At 42.8% G+C, this 19,132-nt stretch overlaps 1 protein-coding gene across 1 annotated transcript in view; it reads left to right on the plus strand.

Annotated features, from left to right (window-relative positions):
• Positions 1–271: 271 nt before the first annotated feature.
• Positions 272–19,132, plus strand: part of slc5a10 (solute carrier family 5 member 10) — a 56,300-nt gene continuing 37,439 nt past the window's right edge. Inside the window, 7 exon segments of the mRNA NM_001292667.1 lie at positions 272–423; positions 2,919–2,990; positions 4,313–4,417; positions 4,977–5,036; positions 5,160–5,264; positions 8,876–8,981; positions 18,765–18,845. Of these exon segments, the coding sequence (NP_001279596.1) occupies positions 313–423; positions 2,919–2,990; positions 4,313–4,417; positions 4,977–5,036; positions 5,160–5,264; positions 8,876–8,981; positions 18,765–18,845 (640 nt within the window). The 5' untranslated portion in view covers positions 272–312.

Below are 19,132 nucleotides of genomic sequence, written 5' to 3' on the forward strand. Positions count from 1 at the left end.
TTGATTCTTTTAGAAGCTGGCGTGACAAAATATAAGAAGCAGACTTGTTTTGGGGCTCGAGTGATGCACATCTGTGTGATTTACAGGGATCCCTGTCATTTGTGATTAAAAGGTTGTCTTATATAATTGGAAAGCAAACATAGACGGGCCATGGGATTGCACCAATCTGCACCTCAATGGCTCATTGAGTTGATGTGTTAAATTTGATTAATGTTCGATTTCCTATGTTAATCAGTTACCTCATCTTCCCAATCAAAATTCATAGAAGATCACTGTGCGTTTGCTTCAGTATGTTGAGCTGTATGAGGAACAATGGAAGCCAACGCAACTGGTGGCTATTCCCTCTATACACAATCCTTTAGTATTTCTGATGTTATAGTAATCGTGGTTTATTTTGTGCTGAATGTTTTTGTAGGAATATGGGTAAGTGTTCATTTAACTTTGCCTCATTTTTAATGGTTTACTTTACGGGACAGAATCGCTCACGCTTGTTCCAGGTTTTCTACAAACTGTGGTTTTCGATTGACCATTTAAACCCAATGCCCTATTGGTAGAATCCCAGTCGATCAACTAATGGGGGTCAGGATCTGTGCGTAATATGCTGGGTTTAGTCTGCGATTGGCCAAATGCATCCACCGGGAAGCGTGTTTTTCTCACAGGAATTGCATAGCAATTTTTGGAATTGCATGATAAAAATTAATTGGTAAAATTCAGAAAGGTGGCACTTATTTAACGAGTGTTTGTAAAACGTACTTCAGAAACAATCAAATGCACCAGTAGCCTGACCAATATTTAAATTCAGCTCACGTTTGTGCAAATTAATGATAATAATAATCTTTGCATTTGATATAGCGCCTTATCACATCATTGAGACGTCTCAAAGTGCTTCACAGAATATATTGTAAAGTGGATTGATTGTACAGCGTACTAAGTGTATATTTTATGTCTGTCCGGCAAATGCACGTCAAATTAACTATTTATAAATGGCACTCGTGCAATTCTCTTCTAAAGTCGGCTTGAATTGTTTGTTTTGATATTTGGCTCTCCTGGACAGAAATGGGCTTTAAGTGTTAAAATTAGTGGAAATATATCTCCCTGAGGTGGGCAGAAAGTGAGCATATCACTTACTTGCTGCAGTGGAAAGCAAACATTTGGTTTTGATGTTTATCAAGTTATCATTAGTCCAACAATTGCTTACCTTTTACCTCCCTCTCTGCTTTCAAACCCCCTTAAAATTCTATCTCTCTGCCTGCACCTTCAGTCCCTTCTGCTCCCCAACTCTCACCCAGCTCGGGCTGCTACTCTGTCTTTTAAAATGCTTCGAGACGTCCCCCTAAGTGCAAGTAGCTGTTACTGTTAGCACAGGTTGTTATTGCACTGATAAATTAATGCAAGTATTATATTAATATCTAATTTTACTAGTTTCAGAGGACATTACTAGCATGTGTGAGTGATTTGTCCGAGTACTGGACAGGATGGAGCATAACTCTGGGCTCCAAAACAAGTTCATAGTTTTTAAAGCCCGTCAGTGTAGCTGGAGCAATTTGGTAGACTGTAGTGTTCTGCACTGCTGTAATAAGAGATACAACCCACAGAGGGAGGTCGTACAGCAGGCAGATGAGAAAGGAACAAGGTGAGATACAGTAGTACAATATAATACTTGCGCCTTATGATGTTAAGACATATCAAAGTTCTTCCACAGGATATACTATATAGTTTACTGACTGTATTTTATAGATGGCAGCCAGTTTCCACACAGCAATATTCCATAAATAGCCGTGAAGTGAATAACCAATTTTATTTGTGTGCCTGGAGTTCAGTACCGTGGAGTGAGGGGGAAGCTTCCCAATTAATTTCTGGCTCAAGCAATCTAATAAATTGTCAATAAATGTTCATTTATTTACGACTGTATTAGTTTAAAGCCAAATGCGCCTGCCCTTATGATCGAGAAGATAATTTTTTGTGTGTGTATTTAAAGAGCATCTACCTGAAGCAGAACCCCTGTCTCTTCTCAGGCTGCATCTATGGAGAGAGGAAAGTGAGTTAACATTTGAGGTCGATCCTGCCCATACAATAAAGTCAGGCTTGTTCCAAACATGCCAGGAGCACGTTTCAATTTGTAAAAAAGATCTTGAGCAAAAATTAGCTTTTTATCATTTCAAAATTGTGTATATTGTGCTTTATTTCACAAATACAGCCCTGTTCTAATAAGCTCTAGTGGAGAAGTTGCATATTGCAAGATGTGAAGCTTAAAATATAACCATGCCTTGTGCAGACTCACAGGGTGAGTTACGGTCTTAGCCTGGTTCAGTTACTAGCGCTGTTGCCTTTCATTTTGAAAATTGAGGGTACAAATCCCATGTCAGGACTTTGAGCTCACAATCTAGGCTAACATTCCAGTGCAGTGCTTGGGGAGTGCTGCAATAATAATAATAATAATCCTTGCATTTGATATAGCACTTTTCACGTCGGGAGGACGTCCCAAAGCGCTTCACAGAACACACTGTAAAGTGAATTGACTGTATATTTGTGGGCGAATGCGGCAGCCAATTGCGCACAGCAATGTCCCACAAACAGTCGTAGATTGAAAATGACCAATTTATTATTGTTTTTGGTTTTGGAGGGATTATTATTAGGCTCTGTGTGGAGTAAGGAAACTTGCCCAAGGTTTCGCCCTCTGCCTGGAATTGAACTCAGGTCTCTCACTTGCAATGTCAGAAGTGCCATTCTTCAGATGAGGTATTAAACCGAGGCCTGTTCAGGTGGATGTTAAAGTTATTATTATAATTCTGGGAAATTAGTGTGGAAAGAATGAAACATTGTACTTTGAAGTGTTTACTTAAACAATTTCCTCCAAACCTTCCATCCAGAGAGAGGAGTTCCGTAGCCAAACGTTCACGTGTGTTCTCTCTTTACAGTCCTCTTGCAGAGTCAGCAGGAACACTCTAAGTGGCTACTTTCTGGCAGGCAGAGATATGGCATGGTGGCCTGTAAGTAACGATTTACTCTGTCTTGCTTGGACACTTGCTTTAATCATATTTATTCCTTCAAGTGTAAACCACAGGATTGCAAGCATTTTACAGCAGAAAGTATGTTGAAAACATAGAACAGCATAAGTGTGGAAATTTCCATTTGTCCAGAATGGAGTACGCACTCTCTCTTTCCTGAGGCGTGGTGACCTCCGAGGGCGTGTGGGACAATTCTTCCCTACAGCTCTGCGAGGATACAATACCAAATTACATTTGTATAGCGCCTTTCACGTCAGGAGGATGTCCTGAGACACTGGATGTAAGAAGAGATACCAGTTAATGAGAAATGGAGCATTGAATCAATAGTGGTGCAACCAGCTGAACCATGGAACTTTCCGGAGGAGTTAGTTTATGGTTCTGTTAGGTCAAAAGTGGTCTCACCAAGGGAAATGCATTCATTTCATTGTCTAAATGTTTCTGTTGATGTACATTCCCTGGTTGTAAGCGTTAGACAGAGGCTGGCAATAGTCATACGGACCTGCCTGCAAAAATAGTGAGCTGAGATATTCTTGCTCAGCTAAATGTAACCAAATTGAATGCATTGGAATAATAATCTTGGCATTTGATATAGCACTTATAATGGAGAAATATCTCAAAGTGCTTGACAGGGAATTGCTGTAATGATTGTATTTTGGGGGCAAAAGCAGTAGCCAATTTGCACTCAGCAATGTTGTACAAACAGCCGTGATGTGAATGTTCAATCGATCTGGAGAACTGTTCGACAGGAGTTTTCAAACTAAACTGCAAAGGGAAATCCCTTCCTTTGTATTGCATACAGGTGTTGAGTCAATACCGGGCATTCACCGTCCATTTCTGGAAGACTTGTAATTCCCAGAATAATAAACCTTGCATTTGAAATAATGCCTTATCATGTTGTTGAAGGTTAGGACACAACACAGCACTGAGGGATAAGCTAATAATAATAAATATAATAATCCTTGCATTTGATATAGTGCCTTATCATGTCTTCTGGACGTCTCAAAGTGCTTCACAGAATATACTGTAAAGTGAATTTACATATTTTTGTGGGTGAAAAGCGGCCGCCAAATATGCACAGCAGTGTCCCACAATCAGACCTACTTACTGCTGGATAAAAAGAGGCATGTGGAGTAAGGAAACTTGCATAAGGTTTCGCCCCGCCCAGGAATCGAACCCGGGTCCTCTCGCTTGTGAGATGAGTGCTCTAACAAATAAGTTACAGGACTCCGCATAAGCATTTTATTGAGGATTATTATTGTTAAGGATCTTGGTCCCGAGCTCAACTTGTCATGTTTTGGTTGCAGATTGGGGCTTCCCTCTTTGCCAGCAGTGAGGGCTCGGGTCTCTTTATTGGACTGGCTGGTACCGGGGCAGCAGGAGGAATCGCTGTGGCTGGATTTGAGTGGAATGTAAGAACATTGAAACATCACTGCACAACCTTACAGCTCTTTAGTTTTGAGGAAGATTTCTCAGAGGGGATCTGATAGAGGTGTATTAAAGTTTAAATGGAATTGAAAAAGTAAACCCAGTGCATTACTTTAGTATGCACACATGTTTAAGAGTTTGTAAAGGGTAATTTCAGGACAGACAAGAGGATGTTTTTCTTTACTCAGAGGGTAATTAACGACTGAAACAGATTGCCAGGAAAGGTAGCTGTGGCTAGGAAATGGGAGGACGGTAAGGTGGGTGTCCTTGAAGGATGAGATCCAAAGGGCCGAAGGGACTTCTTCATCTGAACACGTCTTGTGAAGTATTTCTTTACACAGAAGGTAATTAACGCACATGGTTATCAGAGAGGGCTGAAGCCAGAATTCTGGCTCGAATAAGAAATCGCTAAATGCTATGTTGAGAGGTAAAATGAAGCCTGCACATTTGTGTGCATTGATTCAATAAGCATATCATTGATGTTGCAGCTGAACAGTAATAAGATGCACCAGTGAAGCACTTACTCTTTTGCTGTCTCCACAGGCCACCTATGTCCTGCTCGCTTTGGCTTGGGTATTTGTACCTGTGTATATATCGTCAGGGGTAGGTACAGTTACCATCTGACCTGCCTTTGGAGTCATTCATTTTATTTAATGATTATAAAAGCGTTTGACAGAATTGGTTGTTTTTAAGGGCTGATGTTTCTCCCCATATATCCTGTTGCAGATCGTGACCATGCCTGAGTACTTTCAGCGTCGATTTGGAGGGCAAAGGATCCGGATTTATTTATCTGCCTTGTCGCTGCTGCTGTCTGTATTTACGAAGATATCTGTAAGCACTCTCTTACTTTCCAATCTCGTGTATGAGTGGCCTAAGGCACAGCCTTAATTATGCTGTGCTTTCCAAGAGGCTTTCTGGCATCCCAGGCACCTTATCCAGATTAGCCGGCATAATGCACCACACTAAATCACACTCAGCAAACACAGGAAAATATTGCTCAAAAACCAGCTTCCAAATTCCTTGATCAGCATCTGTAGGCAGCATAAGTTAGTTCTAGTTAAGATACTAGCTCAGAGTGCAAGATGGTGAACCTAGTATTTTTTACCACACCTATAACATTGAACATCTCCAAGTGCTTCACAGGATTTACTGTAAGTAAATAGATCAGTAGTGACTGTGTATTTGTAGGTGAAAGTGGCAGTCTTATCTGAAGGATGGTACCTGCAAAAATGCAGCATCAGCCAGGGCTGTGGGATCAAAGTACTGATCCCACAATCTGAGACGGAAGTGCTGGCAATTGATCTTTGTAATTGGGTAATGCAACACAGAATGTAACACCTGAAAGGCTTAAGGGGACGTTTTAATGACAAGGCAGAATTTAGAGACACAATTAGCTTTAATAATAAGCACCAAATCCATCTTTCTTGGCTGGAGTTATTGACATGAGATCAGAGGTACTACATTTTATCCTGTCCAGGCAATGCTACCTTGACTCATCCAATTCTCTCAGCCTCCAGCACAGGAGAACACATTTACTCCCCCTCCCTGATCTGCCAAATTGCTGTGGGTTGGGGGTGGGGTTTCATAAGCATTTTTTAAGTACTTTAACTTTTAATTAATATTGGTTTAAGCTGAGCACACCCAAGCATTTCAAGGGGCAAACCCTACAGTCGTAGATACTTCAAATAAACCGGGTTTGTCATCCAGTACATGTGGTGAGCCTTTCATCATCTATTGTAGTCTCATTTGACTACATGTTACTCTCAAACATGTTGAATACTGTACATTAGATTACAGCACACAAGACAGCAGTGAGAGCAGCTTTTAATGAACATCGTTTTAGATGTATCGAGTATTCACGTTTCCTGCTTACACCCCACTCCACTGCCCCACTTCACTCATCTGACTCCAGCCTTCTACGCATCCTTCATTCCCTCTGGTTTATCATCGGCGGCCGTACTTTCAGCCACTACGCCTCCGATACAGCAACAAGATTACATTTGTATAGCGCTTTTCACATCGGGAGAATGTCCCAAGGTGCTGGACAGTGTACAGCATTTCAGACCCAAGCTGGGGAGAGGGGAAGGGAGATGGCCGATGGCATGGTCGAAGAGGAGGGTTTTGAGGCGGGACTAGAAGGAGGCTAAGGAGGGGGCGAGGCGGAGTGATTGGGGGATGGAGTTCCAGAGGTTGAAGGCAGAGTGGCTGAAGGCTCTCCCGTCAATGGTGGGGCGGGTGGGTCAGGGGACATGGAACAGGCTTGAGCGGAGGGAACGGGCGGGTTGGTAGGGGGTTAGAAGGTCACAGAGATAATGTGGGGCAAGACCATTGAGGGCTTTGTAGGTGAGGACCAGGATTACTCTGGATCTCTGCCTCAATCCTTCCTCCTTGCCTCATTCTTCCTTTCTCACCGTGTCTACAGTTACCTCCCCTCTCTCTCCAGATCAGCGTCAAGCTCCGCCCATTGTTAAGCTCTTTGAGGTGCTCCCCATGTGAATGGCGCTGTATAAATGCGAGTTGTTGTTAACGTGGGAGTTTTACCTGTGGTTTCTCTGACTAGAGAGATGCCAGACTCCACTTTAGCACTGTGGAAAGAGGAAAGGTATGTCTCCGTTGTAAAATGGACAAATAACATACACAACACCCCCTAATGCTCTGCAGTGATCAATACTCTATTGCAAGTAATTGTGGATTATAATTCATGTCTGAGATGAACAAAACTAATACCACACTTCAAAATGCAGTGTGATTGAACATTTGTGGTATGTGATGGATGCATCCACATTGGTGTATGGCTCTAAGTATAGCTCTAAGTTTGCATAGTAACCGACAAAGCAAAACACGACCCATCCTTGTTTGTATTCTTTGCAGTATACGCACGGGTCCCTCCCCAGCTCCCGACGCATTTAACATAAGTTAACTACTCTAAATTGCAGAGTTTCGCAAAAGGTATTGTCAGATGTTAGGTCCTGCAAATACCGGATATTATTCCTCTGTCCCACCTGAACTCTATCTGGACACCGATCTTATCTCCTAACTGGGATTAGTTAATGAAAGTGGGGATGTAGCAACACAGATTAGCAGCAGCACAAATTTGATAGGCTGAAAAGCCTCCTTTCTGTGTTCCCTTGAAGTTGGATTGTGGTTATAGAGAGGTCAGTGTCCGGTCATGGGCAGAGTTCGATATTTACCAATTACCAAAAACTGAATTCTCAAAGTCGTGTTCTGTTCTATCACAGGACAGCAAGTTGAGACGTCCTGCTGATGTGAAAGGTGCTATACAAATGTCATTTGTTGTTGTTCATAATCAGGGTTCTATTGTACCAGGCAAAGAACTCTGCTCTGAAGGGAACTGTGTTAGAATGATGTAGACTTGAACATTTTTTGTTTAACACAGCCACGTGTCTGACACATGCAAAAACCCATCACCGTGCTTAAGAGTATCCAAACCAAGCTGAGATTTCCATGTATCCCACCTACACATGGAAATCCCAGAGATAGATTGATGGAATGGAATGCGCACTCTCTCTCTCTCTCTCTGGAGGGACACATCCTGCTTACTTAATCCCAGAAAATATTGAAGCACAGATTGGCAAGTGCCAAAAGTAAGGGACCCCAGTGTGTGGTTGGGGTACTGCTGGAGTCTAACTAGCTAAAACCACATAGCTTGCCAAGCTTTCCTGCTGCTTGTCCAGCTAAGACCACCCTACTTTGGCTTGCCGGGTTAACAGGAGCTTAGCAGGATGACTCCCTGCCCCCAGTGACTGGTCTGCTCTTCCAACTGCTGCTGATGAGCTAGGCTGGCTGTGCTGTCATCAGCAGTGGCCTGGAATACTGTGGATCCACCTGGCTCAAGAACCAGACTACTGAAACTGCCACAGAGGGCTGGTTCAATTCTGACATTCTGCTGCCAGGCATGCCACCTTGGAACCAGTTCAGATCCAAGGAGACCCCACTTATCTCCCTCCCACAAGGAGAATAGAACTAAATAGAATGTTAAAGCACGGAGACATTTGGGCCAGTTAGTCCGTGCCAATGAGGGTAATGTGAATCCTTAAAGCACAAAGTTTGATTGCAAAGTCTGTCGCTGAATCATCGCTGAAGTATTTGCTCAGCAGATCAAGTCCAGTCATGAATTTGCCACTTTTTTCATATGGCTTGAGGAATGTTCCTTTTATCATTTATGTGTAATTTCACAAGAGTAGATTAGGGAGTGGAGTATTTTCATTTCTCCCTGATTGACGTTCCTCTTCAATGTTGTGCATTGCTGGGGTTTGATCGTTTCTGGTTACATTAACTTGTACCTTTGGCATTTATGCTGTTATATAAAAAAAAGTAACAGCTTCATTTCTGGTTGCAGGAGAGCATCTCAAAGCCCGTCACAGGATGTTTATGCTACATGCAAAACAGAATGTTAACATGTCACTTGTTTGCCTCCTTAGACAGACCTGTACTCGGGAGCCTTGTTTGTGCAGGTTTGCCTTGGATGGAATCTCTATCTCTCTACAGTGCTGATGCTGGTTGTGACAGCCCTCTACACCATAGCAGGTAATGTCATACAACACGCCATATAACATCAGGCTTGTGTTACCAATGGGCGCTGCTCATGATAGAGATATGTCTGAGACAGTTTAAAGTCTCTGGTTGATTTCATCCACATAAAGTGTGGGTCCTGCTATGTAACCCAATCAAAGCTGTAAAAGGTGGGTTGAGGTCCCTCTGGGATTATTATTTCATGGAGATTAACATTACACATTAATATAGAGGCATGTTTCCATGGTAACCTTACAGTGGCTATTTATAAAGAATAGAAAATAATGCTTTCACTCAGACTTGTGTTTTGAATGTTGAACCAAGTAACTAGCTGCAATCTGAGGTCTGGAGCTACAATTATTGTCAAATGACTTGACTGGGGAGAGATTCCTATTATCTATTTTAATATGTTTTGAACCAGTGAAACTTTTGATTTTCTTTCTGTTAATTGGTGTTGTATATCTCAGGAGGTGGTAAGGGATACATGACTGTTCCTTTGTCTTGGAAGATATATTGTAGATGTCTTGGCACTGAGCTTAGGAGACGCCTATTGGGGTGGGGACAGTCAAATTCAGGTCAGATATAGTTGTGGAAGATTGGTTGGTGCTAAATCAGAAATGGATGCATTGCTGGGAGACGAAGCGAAATTTATAGTTGGCCATTTCTATCCACATCTTACTCTCTGTAAAGATACTTAATATTCTTTCCCTCTCTCCATTTCCTCATAAACACTAACACAATGACATTGTTGCCTGATTCAGTACCGAGCAACTCTTATAACGTGTTTGACTACCAACAACAACATTAGTATAATAATAAAAATAATAATCCTTGCATTTGCTATAGCGCTTTTCACGTCGGGAGGACATCCCAAAGTGCTTCACAGAACCCACTATAAAGTGAATTGACTGTATATTTGTGGGCGAATGCGGCAGCCAATGGAACAGCAATGTTCCACAAACAGTCATGGATTGAAAATGACCAATTTATTATTATTTTTGGTTTTGGAGGGATTATTATTGGGCTCTGTGTGGAGTAAGGAAACTTGCCCAAGGTTTCGCCCTAAGCTGCCTGGAATTGAACTCAGGTCTCTCGCTTGCAAAGCGAGTGCTCTAACCACTGAGCTACTGGACTCCACGCACCTTTCACGTCGGGAGGACATCCCGAGGCGCTGGACAGAGTATAGCATTTCAGACCCGAGCTGGGGTTGGGAGGGGAGGGTCAGGAAGTGGCACTTGAAGGAAGCTAAGGAGGGGACGAGGCGGAGTGACTGGGGATAGAATTCCAGAGGTTGGGGGCAGAGTGGCTGAAGGCTCTCCCGCCAATGGTGGGGCGGGTGGGTCAGGGTCGTGGAGCAACCAGAGCCGGCTGAGCGGAGGGAATGAGCGGGTTTGTAGGGGTTTAGGAGGTCGCAGAGGTAGAGTGGTGTTTATAAAAAGTGTTATAAAGACCAGGTGATATTATAAAGAGTCATGATAACACGGTAGACGTCCCAGGTTGTCATGTGCAGGAAATGCTGCTGACAAGACTTCCTTTGTAAAGACAACAGCAGTGCTCGCTGCTCACCATGTGCAGAGTGCAGGAAGTGACGATAGTGGCAAACTGACGACCCAAAAGTTGACAATGGAATTCAAAATTTTAGGTAAGAAAATGTTGAGGTCCAAAACGCAATTGCCTTATAAGCGAATCCAAGTTATAGCAGGTGTTCTAACACTGTGGTCCTGTTTATTTTGTTTGTATCTTGTTTGACTCCCACGGTCTTTCACATCATACTAGGCTCAGCTTTCACTCACCTCATTAACATTGACCGCCTCCACCACTACCTTTCCCGCCAAGATCCCATGGAACTACTGAAAAAAGAATTTCTCCCAATGTCCTTTCCAACAAACTTCCAGATAAAATAAACAAAAGGCGAATGACCTATTTGCAGATAAAATAGGTCATCACTTCACGTTTGTTTTGGGGTCATTGCTGTGCACAGATTGGCTGATGCATTTGCCTACAAAGTACACAGTCACTACATTTTAAGGTGTATCCTGTGAAGTGCTTTGAGATATGCTCCTAAATTGAAAGATGTTGTCTCAAGTGCAGATTGATTGATTAAGGAAGCAACGAGTTGGTGATCTTGTACGTTAGCAACTCATTAGCATGTACAAGGACAGACATCATTCACATAACTAACTGCTAATTAACAAAATACAATATAAGGAGAATGACACCCAAATAAATTGTATTCAATTATCTTTACAACATGTATGTGAAAAGAAATTATTAAAATCCAACTCTGGGATTACTGCTGTAAATGTGCAACTGGACTGCCTTGCTGAGGATTATTTCTAACTCATCACGAGTTGTATTGCCCATAAATTACAGAGTGGCAAATACAGACAGTATACCTGAGCCTAATTGATTAAAATGTTTTATTGGATACGGTCCAATCTGGCCATCAAAGCTTACAGATATTTTAAACAGAAAAGCTAAGTGTGAATCTACTTTGTGAATTTCAGGCTCCAGGATAATTCCAGGCATCTAACACTCTAACAGCAGAGCAAAGGGCAAGGAAGGGGACTATAATCCAGGACAGAATAAATCTTCACTTAGAAATGTTCCTAAAATGCATACAGGACAACTTTCTTGATCAGTTCATTTCCAGCCCAACAAGGAAGGAAGCAGTGCTAGATCTAGTTCTGGGGAATGAAGTAGGGCAAGTGGAGAGCATCTGGGAAATAGTGATCACAACATCATTAGATTCAGAGTGCATATAGAAAGAGACAAGGAACCATCTAAGGTAAAACAACTAAAGAGCAGTGGGAAGTCTTCAAGGATGAGATAGCTCGGGGACAGAATAAATACATTCCCACAAAAGGTATGTATGTAGGGTATCCAAACCTCCCTGGATGACGAAGGTACTTGTATCTGGAATGAAGCAGAAAAAGGAGGTGTATGACAAATGTCAAACCCAAGATACAGAAGACAACCAAATAGAATATAGGAAGTGCAGAAGAGGTTTGAAAAAGGAAATAAGAGGCTAAAAGATTATACGGAGAAAGGTTAGAGGGTAACATTAAAGGGAATTCTAAAATAATTTACAAACATATCAAGGAAAAAAGGTTAGTCAAAGGTAGGGTGGGGCCATTTAAGGACCAAGGGGGAAATCTTATTGTGGAGGCAGAGGGCACGGCTGATGTGCTGAATGAGTACTTTGCCTCTGTCTTCACAAAAGAAGTGGATGCACCAAATGCCGCAGTATTGGAGGAGAGGGCAGAGGAAATGGATAGGATAAGTATAAACAGAGAGAAAGTACTGAAAAGGTTGACTGGGCTGAAGGTGATACGGTCCAGACGGGATGCAGCCGAGGTTACTATGGGAGGGACGGGTACAAATAGCGGAGGCTTTGGCTACAATTTTTCAATCTTCGTTGGACACAGGAGTGGTGCCTGAGGACTGGAGAGTGGCCAATGTGACTCTCCTGTACAAAAAGGGACAGAAGGACAAACCTGGGAACTCCAGGCCAGTCAGCCAAACATCAGGAGTGGGGAAACTCCTGGAGACTATAATCCGGGACAGAATAAATCTTCACTTAGAAGAATATGGGTTAATTAGGGACAGCCAACACCGATTTGTTAAAGGCAAATCTTGTCTAACAAATCTAATAGAATTTTTTGATGAGGTAACGGAGGGTGGATAAAGGCAGTGCAGTTGATGTAGTTTATATGGACTTTCAAAAGATATTTGACAAAGTGCCACATGAAAGACTTGTAAGAAAGATAGAAGCCCACGGTATAAAAGGGACAGTGGCAGCGGATCCAGAACTCACTGGGAGACAGAAAGCAGAGAGTTGTGGTGAACGGCTGCTTTTCTGACTGGAGGGAAGTGTACAGTGGTGTCCCCCAGGGATCGGTATTAGGACCACTGCTCTTCTTAATATACATAAATGATCTGGACTTGGGTATAGCAAGTACCATTTCCAAGTTTGAGGATGACACAAAGTTAGGGAAGGGGGTAAACAGTGAGAAGGATAGCAGTCAACTGCAGGAAGACATAGACAGAATGGTAAAATGGGCGACACATGGCAGACGAGTATCAATGTGGAGAAATGCGAAGTAATGCATTTTGGTAGAAAGAATGAGTGGAGGCAATATAGGCGGTAATACAATCTTAAAGGGGGTAAAGGACCGAGAGACCTGGGGTTGCAGGTAAATGAAGCCTTGAAGGTGGCAGGACAGGTAGATAAGGCTGTAAAAAGGGCAAATGGGATACTGGGCTTTATAAATAGGGGCATAGAGTACAAGAGTCAGGAGGTGATGATTAACCCATATAAAATACTGGTTTGGCCTCAGTTAGAATACTGCGCCCAGTTCTGGACACCACACTATAGGAAGGATGTGAAGGCAATGGAAAGGGCGCAGAGGAGATTTACGAGGATGGGACCAGGAATGAGGGACCTTGATTATGAGGAAAGGCGAGAGAGGCCGGGATTATTCTCATTGGAGCAGAGAAGGTTACGAGGAGAACCTGATAGAGGTCTTCAAAATTATGAGGGGATTTGATAGGTTAGAAAGGGAAAAACTGTTCCCACTGGTGGGTGTGTCGGTGACTCGAGGTCACAGATTCAAAATAGTCTCTAAAAGAAGCCGAGGGGAGGTGAGAAGAAATGTTTTCATGCAGCGAGTTGTTCGAATCTGGAACCCATTGCCTGAAAGGGCGGTCGAGGCCGATTCAATAACTACTTTTAAAAACGCGGTGGACGGGTATTTGAGGAGGACGGGTTTGCAGGTTATGGGGAAAGGGCCGGGGAGTGGGACTGACATTACATTGCTCTATTCAAAGAGCCAGCACAGACTCGATGGGCCGAATGGCCTCTTTTTGTGCTGTATGATTCTATGACTCTGTATGTGGAGACGGTTCACTACGCCCAAGCGTACCACATACAGTGGTCTGAAATGTTTGCTCTTTGTTTGTCTTTCTCTCTGCACTCTTTAGAGAAAATGAACGGACCTGCCAACGCTCAGGAGCAGTGCATCCACCTCCTCTTGAATGCAGAGAAACTTGCTTTGCTTTCTGAGTAATTGTCACCTCTCTCCAGATGGCTCCAGCTGAAAGATTCAGCAGCATAGAAATTAGGCGCTGAAATTGTGAACTGGTGACTTATATGTGTCATAAATATTAAAATGTTTAGAGTGAAACACTGTTATCAGTAGCAGCTTGGTTCCAAAGTGTTCCTCCCTGCATCACAAAGGCTCCTCAAAGCTGGGACATGGTAAAAGGTCTGTAATGAGAGTAGAATCTCTCCTGTGCTAAATTGAGAGACACGACTGATGAGAGGAGTTGCTGTTAACTACATTGATGCTCCAAGAGACAGAGGCAGAAATGTATCGCTGAAATCAGCAACAGCTAAAATTAAAGAATGTTTCACTCAAAGAAACGGGTTCCCACTTTTACTACAACAAAGTGGAACTGTTGACACCACAAAAATGGTCTGTACTGTAGACTTTGGCATGTATTATGATGAAATGTGTCTTAATAATAATAATAATCCTTGCATTTGATATAGCGCTTTTCATGTCGGGAGGACGTCCCAAAGCGCTTCACAGAACACACTGTAAAGTGAATTGACTGTATATTTGTGGGCGAACGCGGCAGCCAATTGCGCACAGCAATGTCCCACAAACAGTCGTGGATTGAAAGTGACCAATTTATTATTGTTTTTGGTTTTGGAGGGATTATTATTAGGTGTCACAGAGTCCTTATATCCATCCCCCTCCATGTTCATTCCATCTCTGTCAAATTCAGTTTTTCTTTAGAGAGTTGTACAGAATTTAGACATCTCATCTGATTGAGAGATTTCTAAAGCTGGCAAAAAAATAATCTGCCTCTGTAGCTAAGAATTTAATGAGCAGAGATGATAGTTAGAGTAAACCACAAGAAAGATAATACCGAATTTGCTTTCCTTGGAAAATAAATTGGAGGCATGTTGTTTTCACATTCCAAGATTTAGGGACTCTAAATATATTATGCAAATCTAAAAAATTGAACTAGGAATGTGTATGTGTGATAACCATTAAAACTTATGCTGTTTCACTAACTACCTGTTTTTACCCACAAAATACACAGTCAGTCCACTTTGCATTATATCCTATGAAGTGCTTCATCGCTTTACTATTTTTCCCCAATATTCTCGACAATGTGATAAGGCGTTAATCAATTGCAAGGATTATGATTCTTATCAATAGCATCTTGGTTTATTGATTAAACCAAGCTTTTTTGAAGCTTATTTAAACCAGTCAGTTGTAGGTTCTCGACTACAAGGGGACTTGGGTGTCCTTGTACACCAATCACAGAAAGTTAGTCTGCAGGTGCAGCAGCAATTAGGAAGGCGAACGGGATGTTAGCATTCATTATGAAAGGATTAGAGTATAAGAGTAGGGAAGTCGTGTGCAACTGTATAGGGCCCTGGTGAGTCCACACCTGGAATACTGTGTGCAGTTTTGGTCTCCTTATTTAAGGAAGGATGTACTTGCTTTGGAGGGGGTGCAGCGTAGATTTACTCGGTTAGTACCAGGGATGGAGGGGATGAGTTTTGAGGATAGGCTGACCAATTTGGACCTATATTCTCTGTGAAATAGAATAATTAGAGGGGATCTTACAAAACCTATAAGATCATCAAAGGCCATGATAGAGTAGATAGTGGGAGATTGTTTCCCCGGTTGGAGAAACTAAAACCAGGGGTCACAACCTTAAAATCAGAGGCAGCCCTTTCGAACTGAGTTGAGGAAGAACTTCTTCACTCAAAGAACTTCGTCACAGTGGTGACTGTATGGAACTCACTACCCCAAAGTGCTGTTGACGCTCAATCCTTGAACATATTCAAGACTGAGATAGATAGATTTCTTATTGCAAAAGGGATTAAGGGATATGGGGATAAGGCAGGGTCAGGTTATTAGCTGGAGTTAGATGAGAAGATCAGCAATGATTGAATGGCGGGGCAGGCTCGAAGGGCCGAATGTCCTACTCCTGCTCCTACATGTTATGTTACAACTGACTGTGTGGGCGAGAACAGTAGCCAATTTCCATATCGCAAAGTCCCTCAAATAGCCATGAAGTGAATGATCAATTTTATTTGGGGGATTGTTGGTCAGGACACTAGAACTGAATCGGGAGCTTTAACATCTACCTGAACAGGTAGATGGGATATTGGTTTAATGCCTCATCCAAAGTGCCAACATTGGGGTTGGACCCACAACCTTCCGACTCGGAGGCGAGAGTTCTACTAACTGAGTCAGGCAAACGTGTGCAATTAAGCGTTCTGGGCTGTGGCAGACTTTTAGAAATCACAAATTTCCCTGTAACTGAAATGGAGATTGGAAAAATACTCAGCAATAACATTGCTTGGTAATACCACCTCTTCCAGGAAAATAAAAAGAATGACTGTTAATGTTTTGTAAGTAAAGACTTCTGATACATCCTATATAAAACAACAGCAGCTTACGTTATGCAGCAGCTTTAACAAAGGGTAATGTCTCGAAAAGCTTTAAGCAGACAGTGCAGGCACTGAGCTGGGATGGTCTTGTCAAATCATAGCAGGACATTTTCTCATCGCTAGTACATTTCCCCAATATTCTTGCCCTTAAAAATCCTTAACCCATTGCCTTTGTTACTTCCCGGGTCAATTTTTCCAATGCTCACCTCGTTGGTCTCTCCAGCTCTACTACTCATCAAATCCAATTGATTCAAATCTCTAACATATCTTCACCCACACCAAGCTCCACACCTTCCAGTCCTTGCCAGGCTGCACTGCTTTCCTATTGTGCAACAGATCGATTTCAAGCTCTTCATGCTTGTGTACAAGTCACTTCATGCCTTGGTATTTCCTTATCTCTCCAACTTGCTCAAATTCCATTCCTCCACCCACTCCCTTCGCTCAGCAGGCTCTGGGCTCCTGCATGTGCCTCATCCTCTCTGCTTCACCATCGACAGTCGTACTTTCAGTCACTACGCCCTGAGACTCTGGACTTGTCTGCCTCCCCCCTACCTTCCTGCCCGTACCCTCCGTTCCTCTGGCTCCGGTCTGCTCCACGTCCCCCGCCCCAACCGCCCTACCATCGGTGGTCGGGCCTTCAGCCTCTCAGCCCCCAGGCTCTGGAACTCCATCCCCCAGTGCCTTCGCCGCCTCCTCCCTTTCCTCCTTCAAGGCCGGTCTCAAAACCTTTCTCTTTGACCGAGCCTTCAGCTCCCCTCTCGACTCTCTTCCTCCTCCTCGCTCCCTCCCTTCCCTCCCCTCACCCTGACCATTTCCCCCCTCCTCGCTCCCTCCCTTCCCTCCCCTCACCCTGACCATTTCCCCCCTCCTCGCTCCCTCCCTTCCCTCCCCTCCCCTGACCATTTCCCCCCTGCTCGGGTCATGACCCAACTGTGCAGCGCCTTGGGACGTCCTCCTGACGTGAAAGGCGCTTTATAAATGGAATCTTGTTGTTGTTGCCTCAATCCCTCTGGCCTGCTGCCTCCTTGCCAATCTTCCTCCTTAAAGACATTCCTCTTCAACAATGCTACAATCACCTCTCCTCTCTCTCCGGCTCCACCACTGTTAAGTGCTCCAAGACACTACGCCTTGTGAAGGGTACTATATAAATACAAGTTGTTGTTGTTGTATGTTCAAATCAACAACAGATAACCCTTATGTAACATCTACAAGGTGACGGAAGCAGGGACATGACTTGGGGTTGAACAGTACCCAGACAACTCAGTGATGAGTTATAAGTATTTTAAATTGATCCTTTTTTGTCACATTTATCCAGAGGCTAATACTGTATTGATGGGAGAGTGGGGGTGGAGGGCAGCATCTCTTCTGTTGCTTTGATGGCTGCAAGTTGGCTGGATGGTTGAACCACTTAAATCCTCAACTTGGCTTTATATCAACTGAGCTAGGCTGACATTTAAATTCCGCATTCGCATTTATATTCCATACAGCTAATAGCATGCTGTAGGTTTTCTATAATCTCAGATAAGCAGTGTCTCTGATTATATAACTTAATTGGTTAGCTACACCCATGAAGTCAATGGATACAAGCATTTTATCAACCATTTATTACAACGAATATACTGATTTCACAATTATGTACTTTGTTATTCACTGATGAGGCTGTTTATAATCAGACCCAAAATGTGGTCACTAAACAAAGGGTAGGAGATCACATCTTAGCTTGAACCTTGGTTTCACTTCATGATTAGATACAGGGTTTGTTAGCAATTGCTATGCAAAAATTGCCACGTTTACCTGCCCAATACACAGTCACTGCTCTTCACAGTAGAAGCTCTATTAAATCTCCCCTGAACCTTCTCTGCCCTAAGGAGAACAATTCCAGCTTCTGTAGTCTCTCAACATAAGTGGTCTCTCATTCCTGGTATCTTGTTTCACATAATATGCAATGAGAATGCTCATTCAATACATTTTATTTTCATTTAAGATAGTTGTAAATTTTAAGATTTAAGACAGCTGTTCACCGATTTAAGATAGTTGTTGAAAGAAACAGAGGGGAGGTTAGGAAAAATATTTTCAGCCAGTGAGTTGTTGAGATCTGGAATGCATTACCTGAAAGGGTGGTGGAGCCGATTCAATAACAACTTTTAAGAGAGAATAGATGGGTATTCGGGGAGAACAGGATTGCAGGGCTATGGAGAGAAAGCGGGTCAGTGAGAGTGAGTTGGTTTGCTCTATTAGGAGCCAGCGCAGACAGGATGGGCCGAATGGCCTCTTTCTGTGCTGTATGATTCTATAATTTCTTTCCTCTATGCTTTCAGGTGGCCTGGCTGCAGTAATATACACTGATACCCTGCAGACAGTCGTCATGATTATTGGAGCCGTGGTGCTGACCATTGCAGGTAGAGCTGAGATCACTGCTACACCCACAGGCTTGTGTTAGCAAATCTCTTCATTGGGGGAAACTGAATTTATACTGAATAATAAATTTGTGCCCACAATAGAATGACCAGACGAACCACTATTTTTTTATAAGAAAATAATTCTTGCATTTGATATAGTGCCTTATCACATCATCGAGATGTCTCCAAGCACTTCGGATCTACTATAAAGTGTAGTCACTATGTAGTTTCTAGGCGAACGTCTTGCAATATTGCAATTGTATAACAGTTTATTCAACTAGGATGTC

Source organism: Callorhinchus milii, unplaced genomic scaffold (genome assembly GCF_018977255.1).
Source record: "Callorhinchus milii isolate IMCB2004 unplaced genomic scaffold, IMCB_Cmil_1.0 Scaffold16, whole genome shotgun sequence".
Classification (NCBI taxonomy): domain Eukaryota; kingdom Metazoa; phylum Chordata; class Chondrichthyes; order Chimaeriformes; family Callorhinchidae; genus Callorhinchus; species Callorhinchus milii.